At 41.8% G+C, this 26,665-nt stretch overlaps 1 protein-coding gene across 5 annotated transcripts; it reads right to left on the reverse strand.

Moving 5' to 3' along the window:
• Positions 1-3,918: 3,918 nt before the first annotated feature.
• On the reverse strand, positions 3,919-24,818 carry fam131b (family with sequence similarity 131 member B). Of its 5 annotated transcripts, none has more exons than XM_023964458.1 (10): positions 24,534-24,818; positions 24,172-24,459; positions 14,714-14,751; positions 12,141-12,176; positions 11,699-11,792; positions 10,172-10,396; positions 9,915-10,055; positions 8,668-8,981; positions 7,865-8,128; positions 3,919-6,838 (listed from the first exon to the last, which is right to left on the reverse strand). In XM_023964458.1, exons 2-10 carry the CDS (start codon positions 24,197-24,199, stop codon positions 6,614-6,616), a joined length of 1,365 nt encoding a protein of 454 aa, XP_023820226.1. In that variant the 5' UTR covers positions 24,200-24,459; positions 24,534-24,818; the 3' UTR covers positions 3,919-6,613. The 5 variants fall into 5 exon arrangements, with proteins under 5 accessions (XP_023820226.1, XP_023820225.1, XP_023820227.1 ...); XM_023964457.1 differs by having other exon boundaries at positions 11,690-11,792; positions 24,534-24,816; XM_023964459.1 differs by lacking the exon at positions 12,141-12,176 and having other exon boundaries at positions 11,690-11,792; positions 24,534-24,814.
• Between the last annotated feature and the right edge of the window lie 1,847 nt (positions 24,819-26,665).

A 26,665-nucleotide genomic window follows, 5' to 3' on the forward strand; every position in this document is an offset into this window, starting at 1 on the left:
TTATCGTCATTATTTTCCATAGGTACTGTTCTTGTACTAGCCTGTTTCATTAGTATGTTTTTTTAAGAGGGTAAATCTTTTTTTAATATTACTTTTCTGCCAGTTTTGTATTATTTCCTTGACCATCATTGTTTTATTTCATGAACCATAGACTTCTAGAAATACCATAACTCCGGCTTACTCAGACTTCACACGTGGAGCTTGATTTGTTGATAAAACTGAAAGTTTAAGTATTTTTACTTTTGTATAAAACTTCTATCGCTATCAAAAAAATTAAAATGAACACCTTTGTCACCTAAAATCTTGTTAAACTCAAATGCTTTCACAGACTTTAAGACCATTTCATCTTTCTGTATGAAATATTGCATTTTGAAGTGAAATAATGAACAAGCATGAAGTCATTCCAAAGAGAAAATAAGACAAATCACACAGACGAGTTATGACATAAGTAAAAAGGGTGCATGCTTTTTAAAAACTTGAAAAAGTAAGTCAGTTGGAAACAAAAAGACCAGTAAAAGTTGGATCTTTGAGGAAAAACAAATTTTTGTTCCTAAAAGGAATAAAATGTTCACTCAAAAAAGTAAAAGCTGTTCAGTCTTCTTGTCTAGAAAAGGTGGTGATTACCTAAAAAATGACAAAAAAAGAAAACAGTGGCAATACTAAGAGTAAAGTAATTTCTTTGAGGTCACAAAAGAACATATCAAAGCAAAATGTACCTTTTCTAAGAGGTGATATCACTTTCAGAAGACTGAACCACAGTGATATTACTGGAAGAGCACAGATATCCTACAGCGGTTTGCAAGAACAAAGAAGATGAGCAAAAATTGCCAGTTTCTCAAAAATGTGAGGAATGTGGACAGCAAGTGGTTTGGCTCAGTTGCACCTGAAAGTTTCTTTCTGAAAGTATTTAACTGATTTCAACACAAAAATCTTAAAGGAAAACACACACAGTTAGCTAATCTATCAATTTGCTGCACAACATGGGTCAAAAGTGACCCGGCTGAGATATTATTTTTGATATCTTTGCGTTAAATTAATATTATCATTCTGCAGTCAAGATTTTCCTCAATTAACTTGTTTTAGACCATCACACATGATTATTTTGTTTTTTCATTTCTTACTTTTTGAATGAAAACAGTTTTTGTATCACTACCCCTCTAATGCACAACATGGGTACAAAATGACCCACATTCATTTTCTATGTTATTTCTTATACGGCTCAGTATTTACACAACATAACTTTGAAATCAATTACATTTATTCCTCCATAGCCCATTGAGATGACTGTTGTTGTGAATTTGGGCTATACAAATAAAATTGAATTGAATTGAATATGTTCAAAATATCTTGTTTTTTGGGCCTTTTGAGCACCATGCATGATAACAAAGCGATGGATGACAACAGTCAGAAGAAGAAACCAGAAGTGATCCAGTACTATAACAAATCAAAGTGAGGTGTGGACACAATGGATCAAGTGGTTAGAAACTATTCATGTCAGCGGAGAACACAGAGGTGTGTCCATGGTTATCTGGTACAACCTGCTGGATGTTGTCACCCTCTATGCCTTCACTGCACAACACCCTGGCTATTTGGGTGGTGTCAGCAATGCACGGCGGCTTTTAATCAAGGAGCTGGGCAAAGAGCTTGTCATGGCACATATGAAGAGGCGCATTGAGGGCACACCCCAAAAGCATGTATAGGCAGCAGTAGCTCGGGTGGTTGAGCAAGTCAGCCAATGATCAGAGGATTGGCGGTTCGATCCCCACTCCCCCCTAGTCAACTGTCATTGTGTCCTTGGGCAAGACACTCCACCCTCCTTGCCTCCAGTGTGGCTCCACTGGTGTGTGAATGTGCATGAATGTCAGGGGGACCGTGGGCGGGAACTGGCAGCTACGCCTCTGTCAGTCTGCCCCAGGGCAGCTGTGGCTACATCAGTGGTTACGATCACCAAGTATGAATGAAGAGTGAATCAATAATGGACACATTGTAAGAACTTTGAGCGTCTGGAAAAGTGCAGATAAATACAATCCAATATTATTATTATTTTGATTATTTTCAGGCAATGGGAAAATGTAGGTTTAACAAACAAACAGAGCCACCATCCAGCCTGAAGAGACCATCAGAGAGGAGGGTCAAAGGAAGAGGTGTGCGATCTGCCAAGTTTCCTAAGACAGAAAAGTCAAAAGCTGGTGTTCTCACTGCACCAGATCTGTGTGCAGAGCACAAATATCACATTGTAATTGGTGAGGCATGTAAAAACGAAGGTCGCAATTTGTGTAAACAGGTGTGCCACACCAGTTTAAAGTTGTTAAAATACTGATACAGTTCAGATTGTTAGACATGTTATGTTATCAGAGGTATGTGTTACAAAATGAAAATAACCATGTTTCAATTAAACATATAAATGTTTGGGCGAACTCACTGCAAAAATATTACTTCAAACAAATGTTATTATCTAGTATTAAGTATTTGATTAAAATATTACTTGAATGACTGGGTCAATTTTGATCCGTGTAAGTGAATTTGTTGTAAAAAACATAATTATCCATTATCCAGTATGAAAGGAAAAATTAAAATAATAATCTGGGTTAATAAAAAACAAGATATGTAAAGAATACTTGGAATATTCAACAGTAAAAAATATATGTTTTAAAAGATACAACAAAATTAAAACTCAGCCATCATAAACTTACATAGAAAATGAATGCGGGTCATTTTAGACCCATGTTGCGCATTAGAGGGGGTGCGGATATGTTGCGCATCAAAGGGTTAAGTGCAAAAGCTGTTCTTGTAGAAAACTTAAAATGTTCTGATATACTAAGTGTAAAAATGACCATTTCTTTTAGAACTGGGGATGGTGAAAACATTGATTTTTTGCAAGTACAACTCAAATCTTCAGTGTTTTTATATTTGTCATAAGTGTCTTAAAATTAAAATCTGTTATGGAAGGAAGATAGATTTATATATTGCATATATTTTTCATAAATCTCCTACAAAAAATCCATTATAATAAAAAAGATGGCTTACTTTATTTTAAAAAATTAACAAGAGCATATTTCGCCTTGTTTTTACGAATAAATATGAAAAATCATAAAAAAATGTGCTTTGGGGTTAAGGGAAAGAAGACTTAAGAATGAATTTTTGGAGAGAATAATGTTGGCTTCATTGTTGGAGCATAAATAAACAATCCTGTGTTGTGAAGGTCAGCAGTATTTCAGACTGATTCCTCTGTGAGCTTCAACAAATAAGTGGTGAGTCCCACTGGGCTGGGCTGTGAGAAATTTTCATTAATATTCTTTTGGCATGAATTCCCTGATAAGGACCAGGGAGGAATGTTTTGGGGACGACACAACAGGGCGCATTACACCGCCGTATTAACTTGTATTTTTGTCTCTCAGACTGAAGTGAGCCACCAGCTCGCAAACACAACAGGAAACACTACACTTGTCTGGGCCCTGGAGCATTAATGGGACTATCTAATTATTTACAACCTTGAAGAAGAGATCCACACCTTTGCACAAGAAAGGCTGTTTGTCAGTTTGTTTATTTGCTCTTTCTCCACCGGAGGAAAAGAAAAAGGGGAGACAAGGCAGAGAGCTGGAGAGAGGCTCTGACGTGCAGGGGAGGAAGAGGAGAAAGAAACGAGACAGATTTTGACAGAAGAGAGAAGGAGGAAGGGAAGACACACAAAAAAAAAGAAAAACATGTGGAAGAGCCGACCTGTGACGACTGTCCAGCAAGCATGCATAGGTGTGAGTGTTATCAGTCACACTGCCACATTCAAAAACAAATCCTGCAGGTTTGTACAGAAGCCTTCAGTTTATACAGCAGCTACGTTTTTTTTTTGCCAGATTGATGGATTGCACATGTTGGATCCACTTGCACAAAGTTAGTATTCTTGTTGGGTTGATTTTTTTGTCTATTTTAGGCAGTGATTGTTCCAAAAACAGCAGACGACTCACTGTAACACATAGACGGACGGACGGACACAGGAACACAGAACACGGAGAGAGGAAGAGGAAGAAGAAGAATTTTGAGACCAGTTACAGAAAAGAAGGTGGCAGTGAAATTACAAAGAGAAAGAGGGATCGGTCACATGGTCGGTAAACCTTTAACATCCACAGAAATATATTTGGCTTCATGTTACTTGTTTATTCATTCACTGAAATAAACAAATAAAAGCATTAAAAAACTGAAGCAGTGTACGTTTTCTGTTCCCCTTTGATATTAAATACATCATTTTAGCAAATTAACTTCACATTTAATTCATTGGAGAGAAAAAAAAACTAATAAATCCCTCTCCCAGAAAGGTTACGTGAAATTTTAGACTAGAACACAAGTTGTCACATAATCCATCCCCTTCGAGTAATTGTTCAATAAATAAATGTGCACCCAAGGCTAAAGTCAGTCTTTTTGAGGTTTTGAACCATTTCCTCATACCTCCTAACAGGGTCGTTGCAAAGGGGAAAATAAATCCATTAATAAATAGAGAGCTGCCAAAATTCCTTTTTTTTCTCTCCTCAAAACCAGAAGAAGACCGCTTTACGACCGGGGACACCGTTTCCAACTCATACCGGAAGGGAATTCACAGAGTCAGTAGAAAAATAAACATTGCATTAACATTGCATAAAGAAGCAATCGATAAACAAATTCATTCAAGTAAATCATGAACGGTATCGTTTGTCATCAAAGTTCCTCACACAATCATCAGAGTGAGAAGAAGGTGCTCCCCACCAGAGGACAGACACATTGGTGCTCGTGTATCTTTTGCACGGCTGGCCTGTGAGCCGGGCACAGGAAGTCCACCTGGCGAGCTCGCTGGGAAACGCACTCTTCCTCAGGTGAAAAGAGGAAAAAAACAAAAAAACAGATGAAAACATGCATCTCAAGCATCATTGGGATCGCTTTCACACTCCAGGCAGCTGCTTCACAGTAATAACCATAAGCAGGAAGACACAGATCCACAGTATCTCTATCCATCCTGTCGTTCAGTCCCCGTCTTCAGTGTCTTTTCCCTGATTGGCTGATTGAGCGGCAGCTTCCGCCCTTGGAGCCTCAACTTGTTGCTGTTGTACTAGGTTTTTTTAATTTTTTTGCTTCTCCACTATTGGAGTCACTGGGTTAAAAAGCCCTCCAGATGGAGGAATCACTGCTTCTGACACAAACAAACCTCCACTTAACTTGTCCTTTGTGTGGCGGTGTGCAAGAAAAAACAAACAAACAAACTGCAAGCTCGAGCGCAATCCCAACATAAATTGGGATCAAGAGGCGTAGAAAAATAAAGAAATCATACTGCAATAGAACAGCTGTGACTGAGAGTGATAGGCAATTTCTATGTACTTTATTTACATCTATGACAGAACTGACACGGGTCCTCTGAGGAGCCAGTGTTTCTCCTGCATATTGCTGGTTACAATTTAGATATTCCTGTGTGTACGTGCGTGTGTGTTTGTGTGTCGTGGTTTAGGTGAGCCAGCAGTGAATCCATTTTGGACCTCTCAGAGTGCTTGGACCTCTCCGGTACATTCATTTTCAGTGGTTATCACTGTCTACGTGGCCGCAGCCCGCGCCCGTGGAGGGAAACAGCTGTTCCTGGTGAGCGACTGGGGTTTTGGTTGTCAGTGGTGATGAAAGCTTTCAGAGAAGGAGCTGGGTAATGTCAAATGTCCAAAGGCAACCTTAGATCTGTTGGATTGCATCAGTGCAAAAAAAGATGGAGTTCTGTTTGCTTCTTCTCCGTGAAACTCGCCGCCCCAGCCCGCTGCGACCTCACCTGGGATACTATGGTTCAGTGCAAAGTCTATACAGTGCAGTATAGTACAGGTGCTCCATAGTAGACATGCATACAGAGAGACAGAGCAGGAAGCACGCTATTGTACAGTACAATCCTTATCTGTGCAGTGTTCAGTGTGTGCGGTTGGGTTGTGCCGTGGGCAACCTGGTGCCACAACATGAAATAATTGATTTTAGAGGAGTCAAAGTGCATTTCACTGAAATGCTGAGGTTTGCTGAGATCGTTTCCATCGTCAGGGAAATTTCTCGGGCTGTTTTTAAACTGTACAGGTTTGGTGTCACGAGGAAATCAATTGGATTACATACTAACGTGTTGAGAAACAGCTGTAAACAGAGCAGCTCTCCCATGGGAAAACTGATAGGTCTTATCACACACTTACACTTAGATTCTTTTTTTTTGTTTGTTTGTTTGTTTGTTTTTACAAAATTTGCAGTTATTATTACTTTGAAGTAGATTTTCATTATCGTTTAAGACAATGACAGGATCACGTTTGTGTTTAAAAAAGGAGAAAAAAAAGCATGCATGTTTCCAGTCCATTCCTCTTTATCTCTGTGAAGTTTTTTTTTTAGTGTTGCTCTTTCTCTTGCTCCTCTTTTCAGTTCTTTAGAGTGTAAGGCTTACAAAGAAACACATGTCCTTTGTTGCATGAGCTCAGGTTCCTTCGCATCTTTAGCTCGCCATTTGGAGAAGTTTTGTGTCGCAACTGAATGGTTTCCTGAAAAGAGATGGGATAAATAGATATATGTTGTTGCAGTTCCGTCGTCTGTGGACGACGCCTTGGTCGGTTTATATTAAGAAAGTTTCTTTATGGTCAAGAACTCAATTAGCTGTCATAGAGCCAATTGGCCCCTGCTGCTCCTCCTCCTCTTCCTCCTTTTCCTCAAGAGTCTGAATGAAGCCAGTGGAGACATCAGAGGCCTTCCTCTGTGTGATGGGCTCTGCCGGCGCTTGACCCGGGCTGCTGCCACCGGAGGCATCCCCTTGTTGCGTGGGTGGAGTCAGCGTGGAGGAGTCTGGGTCAACATACAAAGTCACCTCTTCGTCCTGATCATAAAAACAACCAGCAACATGCACACAGGCAAATCAGAAGACCGAGCAAAAACAGACGCTGTTTCACAAAATCTTAAACCGTCAGCACCTTTTCATAAAAAGGTTTTACAAGTAACAGATATCATTTAGTGTGTTTAAAACTATATTTCATTTCGCGTCACAGATTAAACCAATGAAATGTCAAACGAAAAAAAATAAAGGATTTGATTTTTAAAAAAATTTTCACCAATTGTTTTTAAAATTGTGACTTCCTTTTTTTCTCCTCAATTTCTCCTTTTCTTTACCCCCTTTTTTCCCTTTATTTGTTCCTTAACAATTGAAATCATGAAGACATAATTTCAAAGATACTCAAAGAAATATAAAAACTTTATGGAAAAAAAAAAGATTCTTGCAAAAAAATTCAAGATGTAAAAAATAATATTAAAAAAAAGAATTTTAAATTACCAAAACAATGTAAAATTTTTCCGCTCATTTTGTCCTTTTTTCTTATTTTTTTAACTGAGTTCTGTTTGAACTGATGGCATGAAGGTATAATTTAAAAAATGTTCAAAGAAAAATTCTAACTTTTTGGAAAAATGTATGTCAATATTAGATTTGCGCAAAACAACACAAGATTTTTAAGAAAAATTAAAGATTTTTTTGGAACAATCGATTAAAAACAATTTTCTCCTTTTTTCCCCCTCTTTCATTTTTTTGTTACATTAAAACTCATAGAGGCATATTTTAAAAATATTTAAAGAAAAAGGACACTTTTTGGAAAAAATGCTTGTCTGGGTCAGGTTTACACTAAATAATACAACATTTGGCAGGAAAAAGAAATAAAAATTAGTTTTTTTTTTTTTTTTTTAAATAATAACAGCAAATAAAGAAAATATCACCATCACCTAGATTATCAAGAGTTATTCATGGCATCAATAACAGACATTTCAGCCAAATTACAGGTAGGTGAGTAAATAAAACTCCAATAAATGTCTTTAAAATGATTTTCAAATAATAATAATACCGGGGAAGGGTGCAAACCTTGACTGGCTCCTCCTCCTGCTGCTCCAGCAGTGGAGAGTGCTCATTTCCCACCATCTCGTCCCCAGAGGGAACACACAGGCTGGGCTCCACCATTGCCGCCACTCCCTGGTAACCTCCAGCCTCCACCTGATAGGCCTCCATCTGCCCCGTGTTCCACAGATCCACCAGTGGAGGGTGAACAGAATGAACCAGGCTGTGGATGGTGCTGTTGGGCGTTGCTTGCAAAGAGTGGTTGGCACTGTGCAGCCTTTGCTCCAACGCCTGAACAAATACCGGAGGGAGACTAAATGTCAAAATCACATTAAGGATAATTGCAAATAAGGCCTTTAATGAAATTTTACCAAGCAATAAACACCTCAATTTCTTTTCAATGAAGGGGCAAGGAGCAGATATTTATATCCTGGAAATGTGTTGATGTTCAAGCAAAGTCTCTTCAAACTTTTGTGTCTCTTTTTTTTAGTTTCACATTGAAAATATTAATTCAATCTTTTTTCTTTTACTTTTGATGTTTTCTTTTGGAAAAATCTTTCACTTTTTTTCCTTTCTGAATGGAATTTTGTCCTGTGATTTGAATTAATAAACAGGTGACTCGTCACTTTTGTTTAAGATTAGTTTTACCTTTCAAACTGAGGGTTTCAGGAACTGGCTGTATGTTTTTAAGGCATCTTCCTTATTTAGAGGGTCCTCAGCTGCTGCAGGTTATTGCAAAGTAACGATGACTTGAACTAAATCCAAGCCACATATAGTATCCCTTAAACTCCTCCTGCACACCAGAGAGCCACCTGCTCTGCATCAATCACCTGTTGTTGCTGATACTGCAGGAGCTGCTGCTGCTGGTAGTGATGGATCTGTTGGATCTGCTGCAGCTGTTGTAGTTGGCTCTGCTGTTGGAGGCTGAACTGTTGCTGCTGCTGCTGCTGAGACAGGAAGTGAGCTGCCGCCTGCGCGTCATAGCCGTCGTTGCCCATCAGGTAAGAGCCAGCAGGGGGAGACGCCACGCCGGAGGTGTCGTTTTTGATAGGTTCCCAGGCATCGGAAGAGGAAATGCAGTAGTGGCCCTGGGAGACGTAGGAATGGGGCCACACCTCCGCTGAAGAGTGGTGCAGTATCTGATCTGAGGAAAATCAACAAAGCAGGCATTGCTTTTTACACACGGCCCAGAATGTTGAATCACTAATGGTTGTCACACGTCAGCAACCAATTTAACCTAAAAAAAAATAACAAAGGAGGAATATCGAATTAATTACAAAATGAAAACAGCTCTTTACCTTGAAGGAATTTGTAAAGTAAACCAAGACAGAAGCTGCTCCAGCTTTGTCTGAATCAGTTATGACAGAAGCTCTTCAGTATGCAGTGCAGACACTCTGAATACTGGCACACCTCACGCCGTTGAGTCATCACTCCTGACTAACCGAAGAGCGCAGACGCAGCCTTTACTTCAAGCAGTTTCTCCTTCTTTTATTCTCTCAAAAAAACAAAAACTTTCATGTCAGATTCAGTCTCAGACTGCTCCACATTTCTAAAGCCAAACTGAAAAACACTGGGAACAAACAATGAGAGTAAAAACACTTTTTAGGAGAAGTCTGGAATACTATAAAGGGCTTCTTCACTCCTTTGCAAACTCACAACTGTAAGCTAACATGTCAGTGATGTTCTATTAGAAACATCTTGAGCTGAATATGGATGAATAGTCATGCGACATAATGGGCACAGGATCCATTTTTTGGTATCCTCCTTGGTGATATATTTAGAGAAGAATGTCTTTGCCTTTGTTATATAGACCTCTGTTTAAAAGATACAATGAGACCTGGTGATGAGGGAATCCGGGCAGGATGAGGTTAATGAAGCATTTAATAAGGTTCATCCCCATTCACTTGTTATGCTCTTCTTCCAACTTCATCAGGCCAAAGGCTTTGTTTAGTGGAAAAAATGAGTTTTGACTGAAAAAAAATCTTGTTAAAATAGATAAAGGAAGAGAATGCAAATTCAGGCATTTGTGATGTGTTTTTTTGCTTTTGCTCCCACAACATTTCCTCTTTTTCTTTACCTCGACTCGTGATGCTCTCCTGGTTGACTTCACTCAGGTGAGCCACGCTGCCCTGATTCGATCCTGACCTTGGACTGTCCCCGTCTATGGATGACCACGCCAAAAGTGTTGCCTCAGAGATTGCAAATTGCTGCAGAACTCCTAAAGGTCAGAGGAACAAACGAGGTCAGTGCTGAGACCTCTCACACGGTTGGTCGAAATCCCAACAATGGACAAGCTCATTATTTTGCAGGGTTTTTTTTTTAGGAGCCTGTGACCTGCAGCGAATCGAGCCTCCTTCTCCCCGTCGCTCAGGTCGCTGTAGGCATCGTTTTCTAACCGCCGCTCCTTCTCTCGCTCCTGGTTGGTGATCCGGGCCTGAGCCACACCCCCTGGACCAACAGTTGTCATACTCCAGTTTTGCCATTCGATCATGTGAGCAACACGACCCTGAGCCATGGCTGTGGGCTTGGTCACCCTCTCCTTCATCGTGCGAGAGACCCCTGCAGAGGAGACAGATGAGGTGCAGAGAGAGAGGCAGGGAGGACGGTGAAATGAAAGAAGATGGGAGGTAAGGGAGGGTGAAAGGTTGGAGGGATAGAGAGGTTACATTAGGAAGAAGTGAAAGAAGAACCAGGAGGAAAATAAAAGGTGGAGAAGAGAAACAAAAAGGAAAGGGGCAAAATAGACGTGGTTGTTATTAAGTGTTCATCATTGTTGATTGGAATGGAAGATGGGATGGTCTGTCATAATGTGGGCATCAAGCAGGGTTGGACTAATAACCTAATCTAATAAATTGATCAGATTATCAGATTATCTCACGTTAGACTCTTTTTTTACAAAAGTAAAAATAGGTCAAGGTGCTAAAACATTATCAGTCCGATCCTGCTGACGATGAGTCTGTTTGTCAGGGGTTTTTATGGCATGGGTCATGGAGACAACGTTCATATGTTTAATGAGACACTGCCTGGTCACAGTACATGTAGGGGAGCAGGCAAGAGGATGTGTCTTGCCTGACACAGGTGCATCATGGGATGGGGCAGGTTAATTGGGGTGAGGCGGCTGCATGGCGTGATTAATGAGGGGTTGGCTTGTTGACACGGGAGCTTTTTCACACCTCTGCAAGGTAGCGCTGGGTAAGCAGAAAACCGCTTTCTTTCTCTACACTTTTTTCTCTGTGAGATATGGACTCCACGCTGCTGAACATACATATTTTTTGAGGGGGAAAATCATTCTTGGTGGAAATACTTTGCTCCACATTTCCTAGGACTGACATATGATACTGCGACTCCCTTGTTGTTGGATTCTCTCTGATGGTGGTGCAAAGGGAGGAGATGCAAGATTGAATTATTTGAAAAATCCCTATGCTGTCCTGCCATCCTGCCATGACCAGATAAACTGCACTGCACGGAAACAGCTGGAAAAAACCCAAAACGGCACTTCACTACACTGCACTGTTTCAACACAGCATTTTACACAGTGAAAACATCTGCACTGAACTTAAACAGCACAACTTCACAACCACTTAACATAAAGAAGCTGCACTTCCCACTCACCACTCACCTTTCCTTAGAGCAACAAGCTGTGGGGTAATGGCCACTGTGTGTATGTCAAGTTTTACAGGCTGAATTCATTCCATCAATGACTCCAGAGGAGCCATTGACGAACCGTATCTTGATGTGGAGAGGAAGAAGTGACAAATAGGGGAACCCGTTTAGGGTACCATGCTGACTCCTGTGCCCGCTGGAGGCGGAGCCAGCATGGGATCGTTTACCAGAACCAGCACAGACACACACCTGACACACCTGACAGAGAAGACTTAGCCAAAGCCCCGATGCCGTAGGCGTTTGAGTTCCGCTTGAGCCGAGGCAGGATGGAGGTGGTGTCCTCCATGGATAGCTGCAGGGGGAGAAAAGGCAGAGGGATGGAGGAGGGGGAGGGCAGGACAGCATGGATGGTGCGACAGGACACCCACACAATGTGTGTTAAAGAAAAGGGTGAGTGGAGAGGTGATGAAGATGGCGAGTTAATACAAAAGAAAAGAAAAAAAAGCTGTGTTACCCAAAATATTTACTCCTAGTAACTGTGCTCACACCAGTGCACTGGCACAATAAACCTCCAGACCAATTGTAAGGCTTTGCAGGTGGGGGAGATCATGACAGAGCTGATTGGTAAGGGGTGATTTAAATCACAACAGGCAAAAGAAGAAAACGGATAGGAGTGATGGGGGCGAAGGACAACACTTACATTGATTCCCTCCCATGAAAATTCTGAACGTCCATGCTGATGAGGAGAAACAGGAGGGCGGGGAAAGAAGGAACAGGAAGGAGCAAGGGAGTGACAGGACAGACCCGACAACGCCACACATCAGGAGAGGTTGGGAATCCCACATCAGACATACAGATGAAGAGGAAGAAATTCAAAGAGAATAGAGCAGAAATGAGAAAAATATGGCGAGAACTTTCAAAGAACGAAGAGCAAGAATGACAGAGACAAAGGATTAAAGCGGCGATCTGCTTGTGTTTGCGTAGTTCTGTTTAGCGGAGTGCGATATGGTTGAATAAATTCCCTCTTTGGTTACATTTGCTGCCAAAAAAAACACAGACATGTAGTGCAAAACGGCGTGTGCCTGAGTGAGATGTCAGTGCTGCGTTGAACTGTATCTCATGCTGCAGGCAGACAGGAGACAGAGGCTAATGGGAGAAAGAACAGTGTGTGTGTGTGTGTGTGTGTGTGTGTGTGTGTGTGTGTGTGTGTGTGTGTGTGTGTGTGTGTGTTTGTGTTCAGGCAGGGTTGAGGGTGAAGTCAGATGAGGAGGACTGAACAGATAAACAGCAGCTTCTGCTGCAACGCTTCCCTCCATCAACTGACCTGACATTAAGTAGAACATCAACAGTGTGGGCTGTTGGTGTTCACAGCAAAACAGTGCATCCTGGGTAAAAAAAAAAACAAAAAACCCAAAATACATATTTTCTCCCTTCAAATCTATTTGTTCTCACCTTTTCTCTCTCTCTTGTCTATGCATAAAATCTTTTTTAAATATATCGAACTGTAGACTTTATACGAGGACTTTAACTGAAAAGTGACTGATTAAAAAAAGAATCCTATCAACAATAATATTATATAAAGGTGAAAAATAAATGAATAAAGTTAAAAACCAGAGCCAACATATTGCTGGACCTGGACACACGTGGCAGTACCATGTGTCCTGGGAGATACACACAGCGACAGAATGGAGTACAGGTGTTAATGCAGCCATTTCACATCGAAATCTGAGCAGTCAGACTTCATTTAGAGGTGATCCGGGCCACATGTGGCCTGTTTCTCATGTGAAATGAATGTAAATGAAATGGGACACACTGAAGGACCATTTATTCAACTAACAATCATCTTATCAGCAGCAAGAAATGCCATGAAGCCCAGTGAAGGATCATCATATTTATGCTAGTTAAAAAAGGCATTTATAGGTGGTAGCTGTGTAGATTTTTAGGTGTGTGCCAGGTCATGGTACAGAAAAGAAGGTTTTGCTGGGCTTTGTAAGTAATGCCAGTTTAAAGACCCACTCTGATGGAAATTGTGTTTTTGGTGTTTTAACATGTTTTTGTGGCATTTTACTGATGATGGAGGACATGTATAAAGAAAATTAAGCTTAAAATTGCATTTCTTTATACAAATTAAAAAAAAGCCATTTAAAAAGAGCCTTTTTTTACATAGAAAATTTATTTGGTGGGCCAGAAACTCTTTATCTTCAACTAAAGGGGCGGGGTTGCTCCACGCCAACAGTCCTGCCCGCAACTCAGAGGCAAATTTTCAATGAACTCCTGACGGTCTGCAGAAACTATGTCTTAGAAAATGACCTTTTTTTTCCTTGACTAAAATCTGCATAATCACAACTAAAAGACCACTAGGATCACTTTTTCAATAGATTAAAAGATAATCATGTTTTCCTTCCTTACAAAGAGATTTGTGTCGGATAGAATCCTTCCAGATTTAGATGCCAATGAGTATCTTTAAAGGATTTTTTTTCTGGTTCTTTTGCAGCTTTTATCTATTTAATCAAACATTGGAGACGCTGAAGGAAACAAACAGGCGCTGGGTCAAACCTGAATCATTCCTGTGTTCCTTCGATCTAAAACAAACAATGAGATCTGTTGTATTCTTGGCTCCCCATTTCTCCCCTCTGATAGCGCGGCAGAATAAGATGAGAGATTTACCACACCTGAGTGGTGGAGCAGAGACCCTAGGTGAAGCTATGCCAATGCTCTTTTCCAATAGCCCCGATACACACAGTGCCTGCGTGGTAGTGTGTGAGCTTTTTTTGTTCCGAAGGGCATTCTAGGACACAGCCCATAAATAAATGATGCAATCAGTCCACAGTGCATTTGGTGAAAAAATAGTCTACATGTTTGACCAAAATGGCTGCCTCTCTTGTGTCCTTTTTTCACAGAGATCAGATCAGGATCTATGAGCTAAGACAGAAGAGACAGTAATAAGGATAATTATGTGGTTAGAGAAAAAGTAAGGGAAGACCCTGTGGTTGGGGGCCAGCAACAATTGTTCTTAATGGCGACAAAAAGCAATTCTAACCCGCCATTTCCCGGTGTTCCACTTTTATCATCTGGTAAAAATTCAACAGCTGACATTGACATGAGCTGCTTCACTCCACCATGAGCACAGACACTGTGAGTTACAGAGAGCTGGTGATTTAAGCTGCTGCAGTTCGTGCTTCAGCTACTCAAATAAACTGTTGTCATTGTCAGTCAGAGCCATGTTGGATTCTCTGATGAGAAGGTGAGACAGAAGATTTTCTGAGGACTTACCTGCTCGCCATCCTTTTGGACTGGCACGCTATCTACCGCTGAGAACGAACAAAATGATTGAGAGAAAAATAAAGGAAAAATGTGTTAACTTTATGAAGACAAAAATTCACAGTTACATTTTATTTAACAAATTAAATGCACTTGATTTATCATATAAGCAAACACTTCCAATGAAAAAGTCTATGAAAACACATGTAAATGCGCATTTGGGCATCCAAAACTCTTCTCTGCATTCAAAACTCTTGCATTCACGTGTAGCTACATACGTTTCTAAGACCGTTTTCGGGTTCTATGTCCAAAACCTGAGCCCAGCACGTTGATAGTTAAACCAGGTCGAACGACTAACCAGGGATTTGTATTTGGATTTTAATTCGTAATTCCATTTTAATTCACGGTAGTGTCAACGTTTGAAAATTGATAATGGAGGACAAATTGTTACTTGCCATATGACACCAAGTCTTTCATATATCAGAATAGAGCTATAAAAGAAAAAACCTGGAGCAAAGATTCACAAGATTTGAACCACTTTAGAATTTCACACCTCTTCCAACTAGGGGGCGGACATGCGCTAGTAAATAGAGGAAAAAGAAAAGAAGAAGAAGAAGGCTCTTCCTGCTTTACCACCAGGGGCTATATTTGCGTTCAAGATCACACATTTAAGGCGTTCTTGAATGCGCATTGCATGCCCGGTGTGTCCGTTACTGGTGTGTATTTGTTTAGCGATTTCCATCTTCCTTGAAGGCCCGGAGGACTTTACAGTCACAGTCCCATTCCTCCATGCACACAAACAGCTGCTCTGCTGCTGAACACTAAAACCTAAAACCACCAGCAGGAAGGTGCGATTCCGTGTCTTGCCGAAAGACATTTTGACACGTGGGCAAGACGGAAACCAAACCCGCGATCTTTTGATCAGAGGTCAACCGCCCTACCTCTGCACCATGGCCCCCTGTAGCTTGAAAAAATGTTTCTTTTGCTTCTTTGCTCTTTTGTTTCAAAATTTGAAAAAAAAATGTTTTAGGCAAACCATTTCTTACATGTCGCAAAAATTTTTCCACATATATGTTAAAATGGTTAAAAAAATGCTAACACCACCCATACATTTTCTTAACCCGCTGTATTCCTTTTTGGGTCATGAGGCTGGTTACTGTTGGGCAAGGGTGGGATACACCCTGAACAGGTTACCACATAATCACGCACTCACAGTCTCACCTACAGACAAGTGCCAGGACAAACCAGGAGAACGTGCAAAAGCCCCACAGAAAGGTCCCAGCCAGGATTTGAACCAGGGCCTTGTCACTGAGAGATGAGCGTGCAAACCACTACACCATCGTGCAGCCCCAAGGCAAACACATTTATGGCTAAAATGTAAAAAATAATATTAACTTGGATTGAACTCATTTTACAATTCCTAAAGGGCACAACACGTGATGGTTTATGACAAATAGAAAATTCAAACCCATTATAAATGTTTAGAATGTAAAGGTTTAAACTTGTTGCATAACATTCAGAGATTAGGCAGTTGTTTACTTACATTGATCTCATTCTGCCCTCAAAATTCATTTCCTATCTTGATATCAGCATTTTTTTCTGCTTCCATCAAACATAATACTTCCAAAAAACACAGCCCAGCGTTTCCATCAACCACCTGCAGGTTTTGCTTTATAACCCGCAGCACTGATAGAAGAGGCAGACAGTGAGAAAATCTGTCCACGTTCTGCACCCAGGGTAGTAATCTTTGATGCTTTGAGGAGTTTTCAGGAGAAAGCGCCTTCATGTTACCCAGTAAAAAATAAAAAACGTAACACTAAATGATGGATCGTGAGCAGAGTCGTCCCCCCAGCCCCCCCAGCACTTGTAGGTGGGACTCATCCAAAATGCATGCTCTCTGTTGGATGAATGAACACCATTATCCCTCCTCATTTCTGTCTGTCCAAATCTTAATTAAAACATTGGTTTAATTAGAGAGTCTGTGCTCCTAATGGAGTTCAAACATGGACTTAGTCTCTAGGTGCTCCCACATATCAGAGGGTCTGAGCTCTGCCTACAAAGCTCCCAGAGGGGTTCACTCCCCATTTCGGCACTGTGCGGCTCCGTGCATGCGTGTGTTTACGCGTGTGTTGCTAAGCCAGTCGCGTTTCACACAGAGACATTTGGCAATCACAAGTGACTCCTCTTTGAGATCCACTGTTGGCTCCCTCCACGTCCAGTGATGTCTGTGACCCACTGACCCAGTGATTCAGAAACATCAGCTCAGATCTGTGTCTCCCGGGCTCACCGATATTACCCCTCCCCGTGAACTCCACTCCGTCACCTCAGATCTCTGCAAGGGCAGGAAACAAGGGACAGACTCCAGCCTAGAAATGATCTGTCTTCCCTTCAACACGTAGGGTATTTAAACTACAAACAAGTCCACTAGTGTTTATACGCTTACCCACTGGATTTATACAGTCAGAAAGGTTTTGTTGAATCGAAGCACAAGTACTTGAATTGTGTTTCTCTGGCATTTTTGAATAAGTGTCATACTTCAAATCGCAATTTCCCTGATTTGGTTGAAGCACACTAAAAAAATGAGGAGTTGAATGTACTTAAAAATCTTAAGCAACAATATCCAGTCAAAGATATTTGAACAAGAAAATGTGAGTACACTTTACTTAAATGCACATTGTAGTAAAAAACAAAACAAGAAAAGGCAAGAGATACTTCAACAGCAGCACTTTTAGTTTGTACTTCATTCAGTACAGAGATAATACTTTACCTGTGTAGCCCAAATACTTTGAACTGTTTACGCCTAGAATGCCCCAAAAAATGTTTTGGCTTGTATGATTTTTTTTGTATTTATTATTACCTGTGATCTTGTACTTCAGCAGATTAACTATAATATTAGGTATTAAAAATTATTTGTAAAGACTAATGCACATAAACATCCTTTGAACAACTCTATTAAGAAAACAGGGCACTTCTGCATTGAAATGGCTAAATCCCCTCTTAATGCAAAATTTAAACATCACATTTCACTGAATTGTATTTAATGAGGTTTTCTGGAAAAAACTTATCACTGAAAAGTGCAGACAGCGTTTTTGAAGACGCTGAGTCCCACTTGCTCCTCAAACCATTCTTCACCTACATTTTTTTAAGTAGACATCAGTTACATTTAGTTTTGGTTAATTTTTGTACAATTAAAATGCTGTTAGTGCTCCAGGATGCTGCCAAACCAACAAATGCAGAATTTTCTGTATAGAAATTCCTATAAATTATAAAAAAGGGGGAATTTCACACAAACAGAAATAACACATATGCATCAAAAGTCCCTCTTTTTAGATGACTTGAAAACACACAAGCTTAATCTTTAATTTCAAAATTAGAAATGAACTTTGTTTGACCTTGCAAGCATCAGCCAGGCGTGTTTCTTGGGTTTTCTTGGCTGATGTTGTTCAGGCAGGGGGATATTTTACATTTTGTTGGGGCAGGAAAGTGTGTCCCAGATTTTTTTCTGCATCTGGGTTAAAAATCTGCCCCGCAAACACAAACCATACATGAACAAGCTCCGCCACAATCGTCTGACTGCCAGCCATGTAGAAAACAAGGCGCAGAGAGTCGCAGCACTCGTCTCTTCCTCTGTTCGTCTCTTGAGCTTTCACAGTCTCCCTCTTCTCCATCCCTCAGCTTCATTCGGCCAATTAGCAGATTAGCAGTCACACTCTGATCACATGAATCACAACATGAGTCAAGAGTTCTCTGGACTGCAGCAGCACAAACTACCTCCAAAAGCCCTGCAGTCTTCACACAGCCCAGAGATAAAACACTAAACCCATCGTGTTTACCTCTGCAGTCGTCTCTACAATGTATTATCCAACGTTTTCACGTGAAATCACGTTAGAGCATGCTTGCTGGATGAGTCACAAGTGTTTGCGTGCATATACCAAGCTGTAGTTAGTGAGACTTCTTTGTGGGAGCGTCTTTCTGAAGATGGGTCAGTGGTCATTACGCAGCATCTCAGGGATTTTTTTAAGGAGCAGCATATTTCTGCCTCAAGATGGGTGATGCTCCTGAGCTCCCGGCAGAACAGTAAGCCCATGTGTTTTTCTGCTCCTGAGTGAGTAGGCAGGATCCCTCCTTGTACCGACAACGGAGCACAAGACCTCAGCTCTGGGGCAGCTTCTCCTCCCTTGACGCTCTCCCTCCTCCCCCCTCATGCGTGGAGTGGTGCAGTGCTGGATGCCCCCCTACGGTCATAGGGGAGCTAGGCTTAGCTCAGGCGAGGAGAAGGAGTGAGGGAGTGAAAGACTGAATGGGGGGCTATGAATCCGACTATGCATATAGAAACGAGCACGGATCTGTGGCGGATGTATTGTCACCTTCAGCTCTGGCTCCAGCGGCTTGACAGCTCCCACTGAAGCGAGAAGCATCCAAGCTCCATCAGTCTCCCATACTCGAAGTGCCCCGCAGCAATAACAGCAGGGAACCGGGAGGCTTGTTTACCGTAACAGCTGTAGTGGGGCTGGTTGCCACGACGTTGCACCGGCTTGGCAAGCAGCCCTTTTGCAGTTGCCATGTGCAGATGCTGGCTTGCTGAGCCACAGAGTTAAGCGAAAACACAGCTGAGGAAGAGAGCCCAGATGGTTGAGAGAGTTTGGGTCAGGAAATTGAGCTCGAGTGTTCCCAGACACCATCCACCCAAATGGAAAAAACCTGAGCATGTTCTCCTCGAAAGCCTCAAACACAGCGTGCAAATCACTTCTTGAATTCTTGTGCCTGCAACCAAAAGACCTCAAAGTATGTGTGAATGCTCACTTTCTTGAGACAAGATAAATATAATAACGCAGTCACCTGTTCCCTGATGTGATAATAGAAAACTTGCAGAAGTAGCTGCTACCCAGTTTCATGACTCTAATGTTACGTTCACACCCGGCATGTGACCGGTGTCCTTGAATGTGCATAACGCATATTCTTGAACGCCCTACATGGTGTTCACACTGGACTGTCACTATGCGAAACTAGCGGATGTCAGCCACCTACACTATGATGTCAAAGTGGTGCAAATCTCGCAAATCTTGCACCAGGCTTTTTCTTTCACAGCTCTATTCTGACAAAAGAAAGGCTTGGTGTCTTTCCTCCATGATCACTTCTTAACCCTTGTGCTGTCTTAGATGACCCCACCCTTGCATTGACGTGTTCTCCCTATGACAAGGGTGGATAAAGGTGGAAAGATTTCATGTAATCCATGAAAACCAGTGAATGTCACATATCATTGAAGAAAAATGGTTTAGCGCACTGTCTTGTGGGTCTAGATGACCCAACTCCCAATGTTATAGTGCCTAGAATAGCAAGAATAGAATGCAAGAGTTTTGAAAGTGGAAGCCTGAAACACACATATGCGCACGTTTTCATAGACTTTTCAATAGACGTTGTCACTCAAAGGTGTGAACGTAACCATGACATGCGCCCCACAGAATTGCTGCCTCAACATGAGTGTTTGGAGCGGAAATGGACCAAAGCACTCTCTTTTCCAGTAAAATGAAACAGGAAATGACACTTTGATGCAGGAAATCTGTATACTCTTGCTCCATAATAATTAAACTACACCACAAGACCACTGACCTTTTTTTAATCAGCACTGAAGTGGTTAATTGCTACAAGTAGCAGAGAGATACTCAGTCCACTGAAGCCACACACATCTACAGATGCATATAAATGAGTCCATAAACTTGCTGCGTACTGATCAAACAGCAGAGATGAAATTTCTCCTTCCTGGCACTGTGTTTCCGCTCGTGAACTCATTCCGAGGCTGAGTCACAGTGTTTACAGAGCGCCTGCCCTCATGTGCCCACACACAAGCCTGGCGTTCCTGATCTGCACACAGATGTGATGCGTGCAAGGGTGGGCTTTTACACTGCAGTGCGTAAATGTGTATTTTCCCTAAACTCTAAGACAAAACTCACCTAGTTAGAGAAAGCAAATGTCTGAGAAACTAAAAAGACAGGCAGAAAATTGCACCATATGTCATTTATGATGCACCAAAGGGTCTAAAATGTATTATCACATCTTTGAGGCAAGCAGACTCCTCCTACAAGGGTCATCAGGTTTAAGTGTGTCTCTGAAGTAGTGCATCACTGAGTCTTTGACCTTGAATTTGCTCTTGTTTACAAGGCTTTTCTAACCTGGAAAGGAGCCAATCAATCACACACCACCTCTGCCACATTTTCCAGTTTACAGGCTGACTGTGAAAAATCAAATGTAGGACATGGTCTCAGTTGTTGACAGTGTGTGTAAGGAAGGCATGGTGTAGTGAAAAAAAAGGGGGGAGGTTTCCTTTTTTTTTAATTTTATGGCAGGGAATCCCTCTCTGTAATGGCAGAGCAGCAAACACTCTGTGATGGAGGAAGGTGTTCGAGTAACAGCGGTGATTCTGCCGCATTCACACCCACTAACAATGTAAATATATCTGCAAGTGGGCTGTCCCACGAGAGATGCAAACTGGAGGTCATTCACAAGTCACTGCTTGCGTATACACGGAAATATAGACTTTTGAGGCTGAACATTGTTAAACCTATATGCTGAGAGTCGAGATTGTTTTTGTCAATTCGTCAAAAAAATTGAGAAACGGTTTTAAATCTGCATCCAATACTTGAATTACAACGAAACGTTTTAACTTAAATCTTATTCCAAAACAAAAATACAAGAGCTATAAAAACTTCTAAAACACTTGGTGAGATGATACATAGAATTTTTTTTAATTAGGAAGAGAAAAGAAAAAAAATTGGGTTCGAAAAACTAAGAGTCATTGGTTTGTCCCACAATTCCAATCTGCAAATTTCACCATAACAGCCTGAGCCACGGCAGTTACAGTCACTCTGCTCACAATGGCCTAAATTAAACAGTGATTAATGTTTCATGCAGTCACGGCGCTGGTGCAGGCGGCTAAGTGGGTACAGGAAAATGTTTCTGATGTGCAGCTTTCAGCACCATGATAAGTAATAGAATTAGCGGATCTGCATGCAGAAATACAATCATTATGGAGGCACCAAAGCGCTATTACACTGACAACAGCGTGTCAGTTCGTAGGAATTTACCTATATGCACTGCATTCTACACACTTGCTGATTTGTAACAGAGAAAAAAAAACAACTGCTGTTCTGACAAGGTGAAGGATGACAGCCTCCGCTCCACCACATCTCAAGGTCTGAAGGGGATGATGGATGGATGAAGTGCTTCATTCACTATACCTTACATGAACTTGCACCACTGGTGATGAAAAGTATGCAAGAGAACAAAATCATGCACTGTAAATGTGCTCAGTTTGAGCTCTTTTGCCACCTTTTTGATTTCGTCGCCATGGTGCAGTGGGATCACACTGGAGTTCTGTTCTTTTATTTGCTTTTAAATTCAGTTTCACTATATAGGTGGAATTCAATAGTCTCTTCTCTTTTCATCTGAATCTGAGTCCTCCAATAACTTTCAGAATTTCAGGTTTTCTTTAAAAGTAACCACAGATAGAAACACAGGAAGAAACAAGCCTCAGAGGAGTTTAGATTGAACCTGTTGTTGACGTGCACGCTTTTATTTGATCTTTTTGTATAATAATAGCTACTTTTTTTGCCTTATAGGGCTTTTATGGCAAAAAGCACCACTTTGTATTCATGTAAGCATACTATCACTATTTCTTCTGCTTTATACATGTCAACAGAAAACAATGAGCTGAAGGGATACTCCGTATTGACCTGCCATGCAATACTACAATGGCCATAAATCCAATATAAGAAGCGAACATCCTACTACGTGACACCGTGAAGCTGGGAAAAAGGTAGAGTTACTGGAAGACAATCACATACATCAGGGCTACCATTTTAGAGAGGCAGGCCATCCGAGCTATCTGCTATCTGCTGCTCCTCCTGTTGATCTGGGCTTGCCTGCCTTTTGGCTGCAGTTGAGAAGACCGATCAATAACAACACACAGGAGCCATTCTCACTCAGGATAAACAAAGCCACGCCTCTAGACTGGCAGAACTGCTGCTGCTGGACCTACAATCTGCTATACCTACAAGAAAATCCCAGGCACAGACTGCTTTGCAACAGCTGCTCATCCTTATCTTAAGTGCCGTTTGTTTACATAGTCATGTTCCGATTGTTGTGCACAAGTTTAGAGTAACAACTAAATTCTGTTTATTAGATGTACAACCGCTTAACCACAAAGAATGTGTACATCACTCAAACAGGAGATTACCTTACAAACACCCTTTGTAAATTTTGACCCATCTGTCATCTCGCTCGCTTAAAAGAGCATCAGCATTCAGGCGGCACACAATCAGACAAATGTGGCATCTTTGCAAACCGCATGTCTCCTTCAATCACATTTCACTCAGCAGCTGGAGACTCTGGTCTTTTTCCTGCTTGACCCCAGAGTTGACAGGAGGATCTCAGTCTGAGTCGCTGCCATGTCGCGCTTCAAACAATGTTATGTTGATGTTTCCACCGAGCACGCGGCTTTTGCTGCTGCAGGATAGCTTCACACCGGGTGTCCTTGCAGTGCCATTTGTTTCTGAAGCCCTCCTATTTGATCATTCAAAAATGCACCCTTTTCTGCACCCTTGATTTCCTCAGCCGTCTGAATATGAGCTTCCATAAAGATGTCTTTAAACCTTATGTGCCATGTGGCTCATTATTAATTCATGCAAATAAAAAGCCCCATGTTTATTTTTACCTTAGAGTGTGACTCGAGCTGCACAGAAATGTGTGAAGTACCTGAGCTTGCGCCAATCATGTTGATGATGAACCACTTATTGTTTATCTATTGTCAGTTTCATGCAATGTCTGCCTCTGCCCCCATCTGCAGTGCTCCTCCCTTCAGGACTGTCCACACCTGAAAACTCGCATCAAGGCCACACACCCTCTCCTGTATGTTGTTGCCCCTCCCTCCCATCCTCCCCCCTGCTCTCCATTGCCATACGCCTGCCTCCCCTCCTCCCAGCTTCCCTGAATTTCTCCTCCCTTCATTGTCCCCCTCTATCCCTATTATCCATGAAATAACAACAAATGCTCCCAACAATGGGGTCCCCCTCCATTTTTCTCCCCTTAAGCCATGTCTTTCTATAAATAAGCACTATCATAGAATTTCAATCTCCTGCGCTTCTCTCCATCCTCCTACTCACATCATACATTCTTCCAAACAGCACCATTAATCAAGGGACGGGGGGATGGAGGGAGGCGCGAGCGCTGGGAGATGGTGCGGGATGCTCACAGCGTTTTAACGCATACAGTCCCTGACATCCTGCCTGCATGATGCGTGCTCCCATCCACGCACTGCACGTCCGCGCGTTGGAGAGGCGGCAGCAAAGCAACCCAAAAGGACTCCCCAGTCTACACACAAGACCCCCCTACCCCCCCAGCCAGCCTGCTCCTGCAGGACCTTCCACCCCCACCATCCCAAACCAGCCCTCTATCCCGCAGTCAGCGATGCTTACTCAGTCTCCTGGAGCCGATGCATCCCATGGTGTATTCACACAGGCCCTGGACACACGCGTGGAAGTGTTACCCAGACGCCGCGCATTCTCCTTCTTCCCTCCTGCGACTCTTTTCGACTCCCTTTCTTTTTTTTCTCTCCTTCTTTGCTCTGCCGTGCTCTCTCTTCTTTTTTCCTCCCTCTTCTTCCTCACGCGCGTGCTCGATCTCCCTCTCTCTCTCTTCCTCCCGCGCGCTCTCTCCCTCCAGTGCGGCGTCTTGGAGGAGATCCGGTTAGTAAGTCAGTATGCCTGCATGCGGGGAATATATTAGAACTAAATAAAGATCATCCAAATTACCCAAAACACGCAACACGGTGAAATACCTTCCAGGATGAAATCAGTGTCACCTGTGACAGCACGTGATCACCTTTTTTCAAAGAATTCCAACTGCTGTATTTTTAAATAACATGTCATCTAACATATGTTCCCAGCTCTGCTCAACCATAGAATGGTTATTTCATAAGTAAATCAACAAATTGGCACTATCCTCATAGATGACAGCATCCATGGCTGGGTTTCCTCCACCAAGATCAATAGCGCATTGACTGCCAGATTGCCATTGTTGTGGATATCTCTGCTCTGCTGTGAGATTGTTGAGCTAAAATGTGGGATTCTCTGTCTCTCTGTGTGTGTGTGCACTCAGTCTGACAATGCACTGCAGCGTTTTTTTTCTCCTCCTCCCCTCACAACCTCCTCCTTCCCTTCATCCCTCCTACTGATCACTCAAAAAAATTGCATGCAGATCAACCACTGACGGTTAAAAAATAAAAAAGAGCCCAACAGAGGGTTTTCCTTAAGAGTGCTGCAGCAGAGTCTCCACCTCTTTCCCTATCGCTCCCCTGATCTGAGTCATCCCTCTGTTTCGTCTCAGGTCATTCCCTGCCTCTTTTAAGTAAATTACAGCATTTCTTTTATCTGAAGATCAACAACTCTTTGATTTGATATACAGATCTGATAAAACCTCTCATTCTTCCATCATCCTCCACCCTGGTTCTTATGAGAACTAACTTCTCTGTATTTCCAGCATCCCATCTCTGTGTGGGCACCCCCCCCCTCTCTGTCTGCTGATTACATACTGATGCAAGCTGTTTCCAAGTAACTGCATGAAAAGGTTTGGCCAAAATTTGGACAGTGACAGAATGAGGGGAGACGTTGGTCTCATTTTTTCGACTTAAAAGCAAGGAGCAAGGTAAAAGATAAGGACAGACGGCCCGAAGAACCGGTGGGGGGAAAAGTGCAGCAGATGGGGACTGATGGGACAAAATGCAGAGAGAAGTGGAGTCATGGACAGCAAAGGCATGAAAACGATCTTGTGTGACATAAATTAGCGCTCCAGACTGGCCGCAGAAAACTGACAGGCAAGCGAGAGTTACTCAGTTGGAGGTGGACGGGAAGACCGACATGAAGATGAGATAAATGAGCGGCGTTTTGAAGCCATAATAAAGGGATTAAAGTGGATGTGTGACTTTCCAGACATAACAAATCATACATAATCCCGGCTCATCATACAGGACGCTATATCTAAAAATAGGTGTGTCAGAGTTCATTCTTTTGGTTTTCCACCGGGGCAGAGGACATGGCTGTCCTCTTACGTACTCAGACTGGAATTAAGACACCAACAAGTGTTCTTTTTCATGTTTTAATGACAAACTCAATCATACGTCCAGCCCCTGTTTCATTTTTGTGTCAGTCAGTAAATAAACTGCGTCACTCTTTGGGCATTCAAGTGTCGAACCCCTGGCATCATCACAAATTAGTGTCATATTAAAGTATTTGTCCTGCTTCACCTGACCTCAGGTAAAGTGAGAATGTGTGTCAAGATCTGCTTCTTTTATTTTGTAAAGCAGGAGGTATTTTCTTACATCCAAATATGGTGAAGCTACAGTGTTCATCAAATAAAAAAAAAAATAAATGACCAAAAAAACCTACTTTTCCAAAATGATGCCCATCTCAAATATGATTAGCTTTTTTTCTTAGTAACTAACTGCTAATGGGTTGACTTTCACATAAAAAAATTGTAATCAAAATGGCCAAAAACATTTCAAAACACCAACATTCTTTTTTATAAATTATCTTTTTACTCCTAAAAATCAAGCATCAGTTGCAGTCCTGTCACTCAAATCTATACACGTGGACCCTCAAGGCAAGTTAAGAAAACATGTACACTTTTGAATACAAACGAATTAAATCCAGCAGAGAACAGGTGGGACTTTAATCTGGATTCAAATAAACTAAAGTGTTTCAGCTGATTTAAGGCTTTCTGGAGGTCTATTCCAGCACAGAAGCTGAATGCAGTTTCCCCATGTTTGGTTTGGACTTTAGGAACTGACAAAGGACCAGACCCAGACGACTGAAGAGGTCTGGCTGGTACATACTGGGTCAGGAGGTCAGTCATGTGTTTGAGTGCTAAACCATTTAATACTTCATAAACCAAAAGCAGAACTTTAACGTCTGT

This window comes from Oryzias latipes, chromosome 16 (assembly GCF_002234675.1).
Source record: "Oryzias latipes chromosome 16, ASM223467v1".
NCBI classification, from domain to species: Eukaryota; Metazoa; Chordata; class Actinopteri; order Beloniformes; family Adrianichthyidae; genus Oryzias; species Oryzias latipes.

Coding starts and splice junctions, on each gene's coding strand:
- fam131b (XM_023964457.1), bottom strand. CDS start 24,199: ATGGGATGCATCGGCTCCAGGAGACTGA. Junction 11,793..12,140: donor TTTCATGGGAGGGAATCAAT/GTAAGTGTTGTC, acceptor CTCCCCCTGCAG/CTATCCATGGAGGACACCAC. Junction 6,839..7,864: donor AGGAGGAGGAGCCAGTCAAG/GTTTGCACCCTT, acceptor TTTTATGATCAG/GACGAAGAGGTGACTTTGTA.